This window comes from Poecilia reticulata, linkage group LG16 (genome assembly GCF_000633615.1).
Source record: "Poecilia reticulata strain Guanapo linkage group LG16, Guppy_female_1.0+MT, whole genome shotgun sequence".
Lineage (NCBI taxonomy): Eukaryota > Metazoa > Chordata > Actinopteri > Cyprinodontiformes > Poeciliidae > Poecilia > Poecilia reticulata.
Window position 1 is genome coordinate 33,119,002 of NC_024346.1, and position 14,895 is coordinate 33,133,896.

At 39.3% G+C, this 14,895-nt stretch overlaps 1 protein-coding gene across 2 annotated transcripts in view; it reads left to right on the top strand.

Moving 5' to 3' along the window:
* Positions 1-2,496: 2,496 nt before the first annotated feature.
* nipal2 (NIPA like domain containing 2) overlaps positions 2,497-14,895 on the top strand; it is a 29,799-nt gene continuing 17,400 nt past the window's right edge. The window contains exons 1-4 of one of the 2 annotated variants that reach the window (XM_008432882.2): positions 2,497-2,764; positions 6,709-6,741; positions 11,905-11,973; positions 13,500-13,668. In XM_008432882.2, coding sequence (XP_008431104.1) covers positions 2,678-2,764; positions 6,709-6,741; positions 11,905-11,973; positions 13,500-13,668 — 358 coding nt within the window. In that variant the 5' untranslated portion in view covers positions 2,497-2,677. The remainder of the gene's footprint in view (positions 2,765-6,708; positions 6,742-11,904; positions 11,974-13,499; positions 13,669-14,895) is intronic. The other variant, XM_008432883.2, reaches the window with a different exon arrangement.

Consider the following 14,895-nt stretch of genomic DNA (forward strand, 5'->3'; position numbering starts at 1 on the left):
CGCTCACAGCAAAAGAAGTTGTAGTTTGTAATCAAACAACAATTTAGTGAAAATCAGTGTAGCAGATTGCAACAGACCAGATCTGAATTTTATATTAAAAACACAGTCACATAGAAGATGAATTGCATTCATCATTCCTTTATTCAAAGCAGGGATCAATGAAAACCCATGAAAGACAAACAGCAGCGTTTCCCTGGGCGTCCCTTTGACCAGCAGCCGCAGCTGGACCCATTCTGAACGCAGAACAGATATTATCACCTGAATCGACGTGTGCAGCCTCATTTGTTATAATCGCCTCTTCTTGTTTTGTCATCCATGTAGCTGCTGATGAGCTTCCTAAAAGGAAAGAGGAACATGAATATGTATACTCATCCACAATGACACACTTGCTTGGTGTGTCATTGAGATCATTAGCAGTTTAACAACAAGTGGGAAACACTGTAGCTCCTTTGAATCATTTTCTGCTTCCTGGACTGCGCAGGCAACTGACTGACGTGTGTCTCTTTGATTTCCCTGCTGTCCTCCTGAGTGTGCCCAGCAGATGGAACAGGTTTAGCTAGGACTTCCCGAGCTTTAAATGTATTATGTGTTTTCCAGGCGGGCTGCTCTACCAACTGCACAGTGGCGCAGTTGGTAGAGTTGTTGCCTTGCAGCAAGAAGGTTCTGGGTTCGTGCTTCCTGCATGGAGTTTGCATGTTCTCCCTGTGCATGCGTGGCTTTTCTTCGGGTACTCCGTCTTCCTCCCACAGTCCAAAAACATGACTGTCAGGTTAATTGGCCTCTCCAAATTGTCCCTAGGTGTGTGTGCATGATTGTGTGTCCTGTCTGTCTCTGTGTTGCCCTGCGACAAACTGGCGACCTGTCCAGGGTGTCCCCCGCCTCTCGCCCGGAATGTTAGCTGGAGGCACCAGCACCCCTCCCGACCCCACTAGGGGACAAGGGTGTAAAGAAAATGGATGGATGGATGGATGGATGGATGGATGGATGGATGGATGGATGGATGGATGGATGGATGGGTGTTTTCCAGGCATGTAGTGCCATTTTACATGATAATCAAGTAACTGCTCTTTCTGAAACTCCATCTTCATGAAGTTATCACAATATGGCTCCTCTGTTAACCCTTTACCAACATTTCTACCAGTGTTGCACTGAGAAGCGGCTCCTATAAGTTCCAGTTCCACCAGGTGTTTGCTAATTGTTGGTGGCTAGTCTGAAGGATCTGGGTAGGAGTCATGGAAAACGGCTGCTCTGTGAGGCGGAAGCTCGGAAACCGTAGCTCCGAGGGGGAGTTTTGTCCTCAAAGGCGGGGCTAGGTCCACCCAGGCGTTTTGCACAGCTGATCTGTTGCCATGGAGATTAAAGGGTTTCTCAATCATGTATGAGATCAATAACCTATGCACAGTATCCTGTTATTTTTGCACATTGCTCAGCCACAAATCAAGGCAACACTCCATCTATGTGTTTCAATGAAGAAATAATATTATAACACAATGTAAAGCTTAAAAGAGTTGATTTTACATGACACTGCCCCTTTAAAAGACAGGAGTCACTTTATTCAAATTGATGTTGAAAGCTACATATGTGGGCAGTGCGGGCCAAAAAGTGTTTATCATACCTCAAGCAGCTTGAATTTGTTGGAAGTAGAGTATGTGAATGTTACGGCTACAAAAAATAACTACTGAGGGTTATTGTTGCTAATGGTGGTTTTACAAGCTATTGGACAGGGAAGCAAATGATGTCCATAGTTCCACTGTAACTGTTCCATAAAAAATTTTGTTCTGTCTGTTTGTTGGAAAACTGAATGCCCATTTAGGAGGTTTTATAGAACCGAATGGAAACAATATCTAAATTTTACTAGAGCCACACATCAAAGTGGTGCTATGAAGGCCTTGATGTTTGTTTCCTTAGATTATCAATGCTTCTTTACGGCTTCCACAACTCACTGTTCCAACAACCTGGGAGGCTCGACTGATGTGCCAAACAGAAAATGAAATTCACTTTCCTTTTCAACCCCAGTGTTATAAACTTCTGCCAATAAAACTGCTTCATCCGACCTTAAAAGGGAATTTAAAAGCACTGATCACAACATAAAAGAATCTGGGTGAATCCGGGTTTTTAAATAACTCCTTAACATTCTGGTCATCTCCGTCCAACATGGTCTGATCAGTAACCTTACATCCAGGCAAGCACTGTGCAAAACAACAACTTGCACAGTATGCTGTTATTTTTGCACATTGCTCGTACTTGGAGGTGATATGCGCCCACCCCTCCACCTGTCGTAATTTTCTACACTAGAAATGCCTATGTCAAATTTTTTGCTACCGAAACATTTAGAGACAATAATTGTGCTGCTATGGTTGAAAAATATTTTATTATGCACACAAAATTCTTCTGCATTCTCCGTAAGAATGAAGACGTGATAATTTGATCCAGAAATTGCAACCATCGCGTATTGTTTGTGGTTTTGAGTATGAGAGTTCAATTTTCCCAGCCGCACTTGAATCCATCACAAACTCCTGATCCGGGTTGACATCAGAGGTGAACTTTTCCTCTCGAGTTTCGACTGGAGCGACTCCGGACGTGGGATGCTTTGGGGGTCGTTTAGCGAGATAAATATGGGACGGGAGCGGCAGTTCTAACGGAGGAACATTTCCTTGTTACGTGATAAGGGAGAAAAATGGAGAATTCAAGTGATTTTAACGCTACTGTTCCTTTAATTTCCGCCGAAGCTCTGCGAGCGCAGATTGTTCAAAATCCGCTCCAGGTGAGTTGGTTTAACTTTTCACTCGGGAAAAATGAAAAGACTGAGCTGTGTCGAGAATTAATGGCGCATGGTGATGCAGTCATCTTATTATTGCGTGTTCGTGCGCTTTAAGTTTAAACTTAACTTTGTTGACTTAATGTGTTGGGACCTCTTTGAATGAAAGTCGTTATACTATTAAAAGAAGACTTTGTCTCACAGACACAGGTTCTTACCAATTAAATTTACAACTTTAAAGCTTTAAGATATCAGCCGTCCACCTCAACACATTCAACCCATCCATCTTGTTGGACAACACGGCATCTTTCCCGGTTCAGAATTTTTTAGAGCGTATTAGTCATTAAAATTTCCTAAATCGGGCGGAGAATTTCTCAGTTGGTGGCGCGCGCGCACACCATAATGTGTGATTGTGAGGCTGTTGTCCTCGACGCGGTTGTCCCGGGTTCAATTCCCGGTCTCGGGCCATTTGCTGCAAGTCTTTCGCTTCTCTTTCCTGTCCATTTAACAAAAGTTATAAAAACAGTCTCTAAGTCTAAACAAGCATGTTAGTTTTTAAATGTCAGTTACCATTAATTCAGTAAATCTAATTCTGCTATCCCTGGTTATTATATTTGATGAAGAATCTTGACTAAATATTAGGATTAGACTACAGCTAAAATTTAGAAGTGTTCTCAATTTCTCGTGCATCATGATCAGCAGAGGCTGATATCAGGTGTTTAACCAAAATGTTGGATACAACAGTTCCTTCTGGTACAGCATTAAAAGAAGTTTAAGTTGATTCCAGTATGTGTGTAGGTTAAGTATCAAATATTAGGACTGCTAGTGTGGAAATATCATCACTGAGTTTACATTGAAACCTGTGAAAATTTGTGACACTCAAATTCCCCCTAAAAATGTTTCCTTGCTTTTTGCCACCATGCAATCTTTGAATAATACTCTTGACTTTTTAATGGTTTCAAATAATGTTAGTTACTTGATTTTTAGTAGTCCGACTTCAGCACTAATGCTAAATGCTTCTTGTAAGCTGTGCTCTTTATAATGCTTAATCAGCTGTTGCTAATGGACACCCTAGCTGTCTAAAACTGTGTTTTGTTGGCGTATGCTTTTGTAAAGAAATTTCAATAATTCAACAACTTTTTTTTATTATCTAAAACACAACCTTTGCTTCTGAAGCTTTTGGTGTAATGAAGAGTGGTGTGAACCAGGAAGCTGACATGGCAGAGATCTGCTGTTGGCAAACTTTTCAACTACCTTTTAAAGTGATCGTGACTAAACATTGTGTCGAAAGCCTTTTTTAGTCTCCCGAAATGTGACTAGCAGACTCTCTCGATCTGTCTTTTCAATCAGATCTGATTTTCAGATATTTAGCCTTTTCTGTCCGTCTGTTGTAGATAATGTGTGTTTACTAATGTCCCACTGTGTGTATTTTTGCCTGCCTAAATGTCCTCTTGCCCTTTTCGCGAGGCACATTCTCCTGATGCTCATTTTCCTCTGCAAAGTGTTTCTTTCCTTTATTGGCATGTTTCCTCTGGGTGACATTACCAGCGGGGGCCAGGGAGAGAAAGAGAGAGTGGCAGAGGAGGAAAGAAAGAGGCGTGAGTAATGAGTAATGGCTCTTGGGTGAGATGTTAGAGAATAGATCTACTGTACGAAGTCCTGAGCAGCTGCCTAATGGTCCCAGCTACCCACCATCCCATGGAACATCCCTAACTACCAGGGGACAATATCTGTCTGTCTCACTCCGTTTCATAACTCATCATGTTTTTCTTCAATGCTACAAGCAACTTAAAGAGTTCACTTTTACATACCATACCACGATTCTCTGCCAGTCAATAAGCGAAAGTTTCCATCTTGCTAAATATATTCAGATTTAACAGCCACTTGGTGCACCATTTGCACATTTTTTTGCCCCCAAAGCACAGAATACATTTTGATTATCTAATTGCCCTACATATTTGGAGCTGTAATTCATTTAAGTTTCTAAGAATAGCCATTGTTTATGCTTCTGGCTGACGTCTCTACTGGTTATTAGTTCAGTGTCTTGATTTTGATCAAAAGCCCTGCTTAGTAAACATGTAGTTGGGAGTTAAATGTTTTCAGAGTTTGAGGAAAAAATGTATTTTCCGAGTCCACCAGGAATGTTGGTGCATAATTTCTTACAATTATCAAAACCAGCGATGACTATCAAGAGCTTGCACGTCATTACTTCCCCTTTGCTCTTTGATTTGACTCTTTCATCCTACGTGCTCCTTCGTGTCCACCGCAGCAATGAAAAAGATCAGCCCATCCCATAGAGGGACAGTTGCCTATTGTCTTTGGACACAAAAGGCCATGCTGTCTCCAAGTCTGTCTGTTGGTCTGTCCATCTCACTGTTGGTCAGTGTCATAGCATGGAGTGGAATCAGTTCCTCTCATCTGTCTCGAACCAGTACAGTTTTACATTCAACCGCCCACTTAGTAGTAAAGGTGGATATCTATCGTATCGTTTATCATTTATTGTGTAACATTTATCATCATGAGAATTTAGATTTATCATTGTCATGATAAATTTCACTTACGAATGCTCTTTTTGCTCTTTTTTCCCCACTAAAGCGTCAATAAATATCAGCAAATTTGAAAATATGATTAAATTAAGTCACTGTGTACAATTTGGCGACATGAAGCAAACTTCTTTAAGTAAGTCATGCGAATGTTTTTCAAGAACAATATTAAAGTTTGTGTTATTATGAAAGCGTTTCCATGGAGAGCCAAAGATTCCCAAAAAATCCATCCATCCATCCATCCATCCATCCATCCATCCATCCATCCATCCATCCATCCATCCATCCATCCATACATACATATTTTTTTTATTATAATATTTATCACAATACCACAAAATATTGCATACTGCTAATATCACTGTGCTTGACAGTTTAACTTTTTAGACTCTTTGGTTTGAAAGTTCCACTTTGACTTTTCATTTGAAGTTTTTAGTCTTTTTCACACCATAGTTTTAGCCAAGAATCCCAATTTTTGGATCATTTTTATTATTCCTCATACAAGTTGATACATCAAGATAGGTAGGCTCAGATTGGAGACTCGAGGGGCCTTTAACTAGGCAGCTTCAACATGAGGACAGGCTGTAAATGTGTGTCGGGCAACTCTCCTTATCCTGTAACACAGTAGCTGTCCAAATGCATTTAGCACTTAGATCAAAGCGAAAGTGTTGTTACCACGGTAACATATTTCTTTCATTAGATGGATGCTAGAGGATTATAACGTTGAACTGGCTCTGCTTTGTATCTTATAAGATTTTTTTTCCACAGTCCCGTCTTATCCTTACATCTGACAACTGGGAGAGCGTAACACGATCAGTCAGCATTAACTCCCATTTTCAATTGAAGGTCCATTATCATTTCACCCAGAAGGCATTTGACTTCTCCATGTAGTCATCTGCCACCATGTCAGTCTATGATGATGTAAAAACATTTTCATTGTGAACAATTTCAGCAGTTTTCAGTTCATGGCAAACTTCAGTCTTGTTGAACATCCTAAACAATTTCCATGTATCTCAGCAGGGAATGTTTGGGTGTTCTTCCAGACCTTGGCAACAATCCATGCAACTAATTTGTGCTTATATGTATTAATATTTGAAAAGGTGAGTTTTAATGGTTCATGGACATGGCTAAATGTCAAGAATTTATAAAATATTCAAGCCCAGGATGACTGAATGGCAGTTTATCATCATAAATGTTGTTCTTGTTTAATCCATAGATTTTTATGAACATGGTTCAGGTTAAGTAGATGGCAAAAGAATCCAACTTTATGTGTGTGATCTAATTTACATGACACAGGCTGCAGTTAAGTTTGGAAATCACATAACTAATTTCTCCTCTGGGACAGTAAATAAAACCAGCATAAGTGAACAAATTTTCAGTTTCTTTTTCTTTAATCCTGATTTTCAGGCCTGTTGGAGTTGGAGCACAGCTAACGTTTGTGTAAGTATGACTTCAAAGTGCCAGGTAAAAAGACCACCGGGATATTTATGTGATGCCATTTTAACTTTTAACTAAGCACGTGTTACAATGTCCTACTTTGAATAGTTTACTCTGGTATTTTATGAACCGTATTTGTAGCATAGTGAGTGGTTTACAGTGCAAAAACCACCATCACTGCCACATTCATTTAGGGCTATTAGAAATTGGGAGTGATGAATTTACCCCAATTTCTTTTTATTTTGGGTGATCAGTGAGATTGTCCGATGCTTGCATGTGAAACCAATCTTATCCACCTCCTAAGGTTAAGGTCTAAATCAGCTGCTGTTCCCTTTTGCTCTGCCGTGAGAGAGGACTGACAGATTGCACCAGATCATGTCTGCACATGCATGGTTAACAATGGTCACTCCACTGTTACCAACTTGGTGAACTTTTTATCATATTTGGTGACTTTTAGACTAAAATATTATCAGCCAAAATTAGAATTGATAGATCAAGCTTTTTAAACTTTGGTGATCGGCCAGAAAACTACAATCAATGCACCCTATTAGCAATGCAATAAAAACAAGAAGTAGATACACAAGTTTAAATTTATTGTGGATCTAATCTAAACGGGGTCAAAATTATGCATTCAGTCAAACCCAGCTTTTAAGTACAGTTGAAAGATTGTCCAGCATATTTGAGAAGACGACTTAGCCTTTTATTTATGTATTCAAAAACAGTTTGGGATGATTATCCTGTAGGAATACCCAATTATGGCCAAGTCTAAGAACGACAACATAATCCTCTGTCATTGTTTTCAGTCCATTAGTGGGGGTGTATGTGTATATTTGAGCCTCCATGGTGGAGGAAGCTCAAATATAATGGAAACCAAAACCAAAATATTTCAAGTACTGAGTGTTTTTAACAGATTAGCTAATCCAGTATTATTTAATCTGTCCTGTTCTGTAGGTGTTTAATCTACTCCCTTTCCACAATTCTGAGCATAAAAACATTGAAATCTTCTCCACTTGCTCCTGCTTGGAAGCAAACACCCCTCCAACATAAGCAGCTTTGCAGCGTCCAGTCTCCTGCTCTCTGTGTGCAAAGTTTGTAATGTTTGCTAAGTAATAGACCCTCCCAGCGAACCGGCCTCGGCTGCTTTGTTTGCTCTTCCTGTGACGGAAAAAGCTCTCTCTCTTTCTCTCTCTCCCTTGGTCTTCCTCCACCGCTTGCTTTCTCTTTCCCATTTTCTCATGCGAATTTGTCTCCCTCAGTGAGTAGAGCATTAATCTTCCGCTGTTTGAGTGAGGTGCTTGATTCCTGCTGAGACCCCCCTCTCTCTTTTCCCGACTACTCCAAAAGCACACCTCCTGTCTTCGACAGGCAACAAATAAACAAAGGAGAGCCTAATTCGCTGTAATTAGTTGAATTCCGCTCGCTGGCACGCTTGGTATGATGGGAATGAATCCAGTAGAAGGTGAGATGAATCCCTGCTCACACTTTAAATTGCTTTCTCCAGTGTGAGGTGTGTGAAATGAACTATCCTCAGGCATTTCATCCACTACCCTAACACCTTCTCACATGAGACCTGCCCAGGGGGAGGGCAGGTCTCGTTCTGCCCTCCGGTTCCTCTTGGCATTAGCCGGCAGCCTCTTCAGACCCCTCATGCAGTCTCTTGGAAAGCCTGACAAGGTTATTGATGTTTGTAGTGAACAGAGTGCATTTGATGGAGGATGCCATACACCTCCCTGTAAATCAGCAGCAGAGACACTGAAATCCTACCCTGATCTAGGGCTGCAGCTAATTTTAGTAATCAATTATACTATCAATTACTCGATTATTTTATTGATTACTCTGGTGATTAATTGGTGATTGATCTTATAAAGATTGACACATTCTGCATATTTTTCATTTAAAACCACTTAAGCCTTTTTGTACAATATTAGAAATACATTAAAAGATACAAATGAAGAAATCAGTTTTTTAATTGGGAAACAACATTTTCTTGCCTAAAATCCAATAACAGCCTTCGTTTAGTGAATACTTGATCACTAAGAATGCATCTCCTTGATTTAACATCAACACACCGTAGGGCCAATCTCTTAATTATATATTTTTTGGACGAACTGATTAATAATTGGATATCCAAAGCTTCTTAAAAGGAGATTTTGTTAAAAGATGTTTTAGTGTCATAGTCCAATTGACAATTAATCAATGACGAGATTAGTTGATGATTATTGAAATAATCAATTATAATCACAACAAACTGGTTGTATTTATAATGATTAATCATCATTATTATGTTTAATAATGACTAAATCACAATCAATCATGTCGATATTTGATTAATCACGATTAATCATTTGAGCCGTACCCTGGTCTATCAGTCTTTCTGGCTTAACGTAGGAATGAACTGCTGCATCCTTCCTCCCCTCCTCCCCACCCCCTCCACACTCGGACACTATTTACCTTGACTTGGTGTTGGTCCCTCAGGAATCTTATCAGCGCTCTGCCCATCTGCTCCCTACCTCCTCCTCCAAGAAATCCTGTTTTCCTCTCACACACTGCAATCATTGGAGCTGATATAGAAAAACAAACAGACTGATGTCTAAATCCTGCTGTGCTCTGGTGATGTATCATCCCAGCTCAGGTATGTTCCAGGTCAGTGGGCTCATCATCAGACATGGTGCCAAAGTGAAAGCAGTGAGCAGGGGGTTGAAATCATGGAAGCAGAGAAAGATAAGACTGAATGTGAATTTCAGATCACCCATAAATCCATAGGGCTTAAATCATTTTTCAGGCTACCAAAGAAGATAAAAAGCACTTTCATGCAACATAGAGCAGTGGTTTTACCTCACAACGTTGTATGTTGAATGGACTTACGGAATTATGTTGTGTAATGAGGAGGTAAATCAGAAACAAATAGAAATGGGCTTTGGAGTTTTAGGGAAAGCAACGGCTAAGTCTCTCCTTGTTTCATTCCTGCTGCTGGATCCTCTGGAGTGACTTATTCATTTACCTTATGTACACAGCCTACACAAAACAGATGGAAGTACCTTACGAATGTCATTGTAATATTTTTGTTGGACTGGAATATTAAATGGTTTACAGTTAACTTAATACAATATTGAAACTGTGTAAAAACAGCAAATAATTCTATTTCTTTTCTGTATATTTTGTATAGTTTTGGTTTAATTACAGCTCTGACTGTGGCACTCTTTCAACAAGTGATCGTTTTTTGGGAGGGTCTGTAAACGCCAGCTAACAATTAACCAGTTACTAAATTCACTGAAGATCATTTCAGTCACTGATTATTTGCGATTAATCAACCCTATTTCAAAGTGAAATTCAGGTTTTTAAATGTTGAATGGCAGTAAGTTAGTGTTGACACAAATGAAGTGCTTCTACCCAGTCAGTAACAAATGTGAAATGACAAAAAACTCAAAACAATGTGTAGTAGCAACTTTGACCAAGCAGCAGTGATTAGTTTGTGGTGTTCTCAGAAGGTAGTTCAGGTTTTGTGTCTTCTGGAAGAAAATGTTGCCTTTAGCAGAGTCACATTGACAACATTGCGGTTGTCTCATCAGCCCAGTGGACCACTGAACCTGAACATTGACATTCTCCTCTCCTTCATTTTTAATCTTCTTGATCTGTTTTCTTCTCTGCATCTCCTCCCCTGCTCCGCTTCATATCCTTTTGTTTTATTCCTCATATTTGCTCTGATTGGGTTCCCATTTCTAGTTTCCATCATTCAGGTTCCACCCCCAAGCTGTTTGGATTCCTATGATTCCTTTATAAAGTTTGTTCTCCCTCACCCAGCGGTACATTTATGACCTGAAACTGTTTTTCCACCTGGCAGCTATTTTTCCAGGGATGTGAGAAATGTAGCACAACATGTTCTTTTTCGTTTATGAATGAATGCTGGACTGGCTCATTAAGCCACAGATAGATTGAGGTTTTCAGAAAAGTCATGTTTACTGCTTCTCTTAAATGTTGCTATGTTCATCAAATAGTCGTCATTTCCTAAGCTTTTTCCCATTAATACGTTTTAAGGAAACAGCCTTAAGGAATTATGTTTAATTCGGCCTGTTGAATAGAAAACAGATTATCCTGCATGAATAATATACAAGTAAAAGTATCGGTAGAAGTGTTAAAATGTAACTGCAAAAGCAAATTGCTTTTGTAGTAAAATTGATCCATAGGGACAAATGTTAAAGAGCACTATAACATAAAAATCACTGTATATTTCTGATTTCTTAAGCCTGTTATTTATATTCCACAACAAATTATTGTAATTTTATTTGTGCTTGTTGAACAGCAAAGTAAAGTAGGTGCAAAAAATACAGACACAGATCAGGACTTAAAACAAACCCATAGCTTTCAGGTCATATTTCTACAATGAACATTAGGGGCACTGTAGCTAGAAAAAAAGAGAGTAACTTTCTCAAAAAAGCAAGGACATTTCTGAGTTTGAAAAGTTAAACATTTGCGTGGAAAATCTTAGAATTTTAATTTCAGAAAATTTCTAGAAAAACATGGAAATATCTGAGCTTCAAAAGTCAGAACAATTCCCACATTTTTTTAGAAGATTTCTGAGATTGAGCTCAAAATGCCTGAGTTTTTTTAAACTCTTTTTTTCTCTCTCTTTCTCTGTCTACAATGGCTCTAATATGCTGTTATACATTTCTGATAATTTTTAAACCTTTTGCCATTTAAGTTCAGTTAAATATGTTTTGGTTCTACAATACTTTTTACTTCTTTCAGGCTTTTAAAAAGTCCTGAATCAGTGTTTTGACCACAAGTGTTAAAGTACTAAAGAGTTCACTGACCTCCATCTAAGGTGTCGGGTATCATGGGAAACCTATGAAGGTGAGGTGTGTTTGTGTTTTTGTGCATGTTTGGTGCTTCTTTGTGAATGCTGACTTGTGTGTGTTTGTGTGTGTACAGTCTGAGAATAAAGATTTTAATGTTATTAAACGTCAGCGGCCTGAGCTCCACAGGAGGTTTGCACATTAATGCCTCTGAACAGAATACCAATGGAAAGACGCTCTCTGTGGTTGTCATGGAAACGACATATGTGACAGCTGGAGATGAGACTTGCAGGGAGTATTATGGGCTGTTTGGCGTTGTTGTTTGGCAAGTGGAGCGTTGCCTAATCTGCCTGTTCGCTCTTTGTTTGCACAGAACTATCTCCTGGGAATCATCATCTCCATATGTGGGAATGTCCTCATCAGTGTTTCACTCAACATACAGGTACGGAGCGCCAGCCGACAGCAGTAACACAGCGCCTCTGAAGGTTTATTTCGCCCGACCGGGTTTTCTTTGATAGTTTACTGTTTTCGTAAGGATTTTTGTAAACCTTCCGTGAGGCACTGACTGTGTATCTCCTCTTAGGGTCTGAGCAGCAGAAAAGCTGCAGGCCTGTTTTTATTTTAAATCAACATACATGCCAATTTATCTGTGCAACTAACAGATTTTTACCAGTTAAGAAGTGATGCACAGTTGGAACGTGTTTGATGTTACTATAGTAGGGCTGCACCTAATGATTATTTTAGTAATCGGTTAGTATATCGATTATTCTGATAATTCATCGGATAAAAACAAATGGCACATTCTGAGATTTTTCTTCACCACTTAAGCTTTTTTTAAACAATATTAGAAACATAAAAAGATGTAATCATGCAAAAATATAAATAAGAAAATAAACATTTTATTGCCTATAGTACAACAACATAGCATTTCCTTAGTGAACGCTTGACGTTTGTGGCAAAGGTTGGAAAAACTATTTGTAAAATCAGTATGTAAAAACTCAGGGCTTTCTGCTTTACTTGACATCAAATACATCTCTGGACTGATGTGTCAGTTTATTTTTGGAATAACCGATTAATAATTAGATGGCAAAAAGTGCTGAGTAGGAGTTTAAAAAAAATACAAAATAGAATTTGAACCAGATGGAGCTAAAATTGCCAAGTGAGGAGATCTGGGTAGAACGTACTTAGATTTTTTTATATTTATCTTAAATTTAAATCTTTGTGTGTGTGTGTGTGTATGTGTATATATATACTTACAGTATTGACTTAAGTGCTTTAAAGACGTTGTTCTTTCAACCCTTTTTGAGTCTATGTACTCTAGTTAATGACTAATTGATTACTAAATTAGCTGTAAATGGTGTTCATCAAGCACACACACGCACACACACACACCCTTAACCTGTCGTCCTGACTGGAGTCCAGAAACATTACTCATTCCATACCCTGGTGTTTTTCTCTTGCTATGTAACTTTGATCGAACCTGCATGGCGCCTCTCATGCTGAGCTGGTCTCTGATTAGCAATGATAGCAGGCTGATGTGCAGAAGTTTGTGTGGTTTTTAGGAACAGGACGGAGGTGTTAAGATTACAAATGTTTTTGAAGAGGTTGCTCGTTTATCATCATTAGGCAGCGGAAACTTCCAAAACCAGATTTATTAATGATTGTTCAGCGTAGCTGAACAATCAGTGTCATTAGAACTGTTAAGTCCCACTTCACTGACTTACCTAATTGGTGTCATGCTTCTGCCTGGATACAATTCTAATCAGCAGAGGGTGTTATGGTGTGTTAACAGTCACATTACATCAGATCTGATCCTGTATTGTTTATTTAATTGCATTTCCTTTTTCTTAAGCCTGAGTGAGACTGAGAAACTGTTGTGTGTAGTTTTGCATGCTATGTAGCTCTCTGGTTTAAATCACTTTAAATGATGGTTCCCCTCCTCCCCCCACCCCCTTTATATTGTGGCAGAAATACGCCCATGTCCGTCAGGCTCAGCGTGGCTCCAAGCCGTATTACACGTCTGGGATGTGGTGGTCTGGTGTCGTCCTGATGGGCGTCGGGGAACTGGGGAACTTTGCAGCCTATGGTTTTGCCCCAGCATCACTTATTGCCCCACTGGGCTGTGTGTCTGTGATAGGTGAGTCTGCTTTTAACTTCTTTTTACTTGTCTGTAGGGGTGAAAGTAAGGGGGTACGGCAGGGAACTGCCGTACCCCTTAAAAGATTTAGCGGCGGTACGCAGTACCTGCAAGAGAGGGGAGCGGCTGTCTGCTGTAAAACATGAATAGGTTCACTGTGCAGCCATGAGTGATTAGTTTTTCAAGAACAATCTAAAACACGACTTAATCAGTTAATGAATAACTTTTTCATATTGTTTCTGAACTTTTCGTGCTTTGCTAGAGCAGCGGAGCAATATGTTGATCACGGAAGGTTTTGAGTAGATCTCGGCGGTAGGTGACAAACTGAACGCCGCCAGGAGGCTGAGACCAGCACGTCCTCCTCTGACTGGGTTAAAACGTTTGTAACTTTATTAAAGAACAACAACAAAAAAATCTACAAAACGTGTTCAAATTAATGACCCAACAACAATAATAATCTCAGTAATTATTGTTTCAACAAGGTGTTGCGCAATTCTGTGCGTTTTGGTTCCATTACTAAAATAACGAGCAGAGCAGGAGTTTAAAAGTAAATAATCAACCACCGCTGTGTTCATGAGAGGTTTATTAATGATTGCAAAATAAATATCAACCCTGCAAACCTGATATCGTAACAGACTGAATGTTATATTTTTAACATAATCTCTGGTCGGCTTGTGGAGCGCAGGAGGTTGCCATGGCAACGGGTGTGCTTAAATCACAGAAAGACGGAGAATAAAAAGGTGCAAGTGGTTTAGAGTTAATCACCTGTTCGGGTTGTTTTACCTTTGCTATGACTCATCACAGCCACTGTAGTTTCGGAACGTTCAAAAAACGACAAACTTGGACTAATTACCTCGTTCTTTGTGAGTATACATCATTTACAACAAACATCAAACATGGTAAATATGTTTCATTAAGTCTTTAACAAACAAATGGCTTCCACTGCGATTATGTGAAATTAAATTAATTGTCTAATATAAAAAATATAGTTTGGTGCGGTCGGGCTCAGTGTCTGAGATGCTTTTCCTCTATCAATTTTTTTTGCCTCTTATTTAGTGGAAATATTGATGTTGATGAGACTTAATGATAACCTTTTTCAACCTTTATAGCTCCACTGTTGAAAATGATTAGCTAACATTCACAAATGAYAKTGAAATAAAATCCAGTCCAACATCTGGTTTGAGGTGATTCCTCCGGAACCTGTTGGAGGAAAAATATCCCAACTTC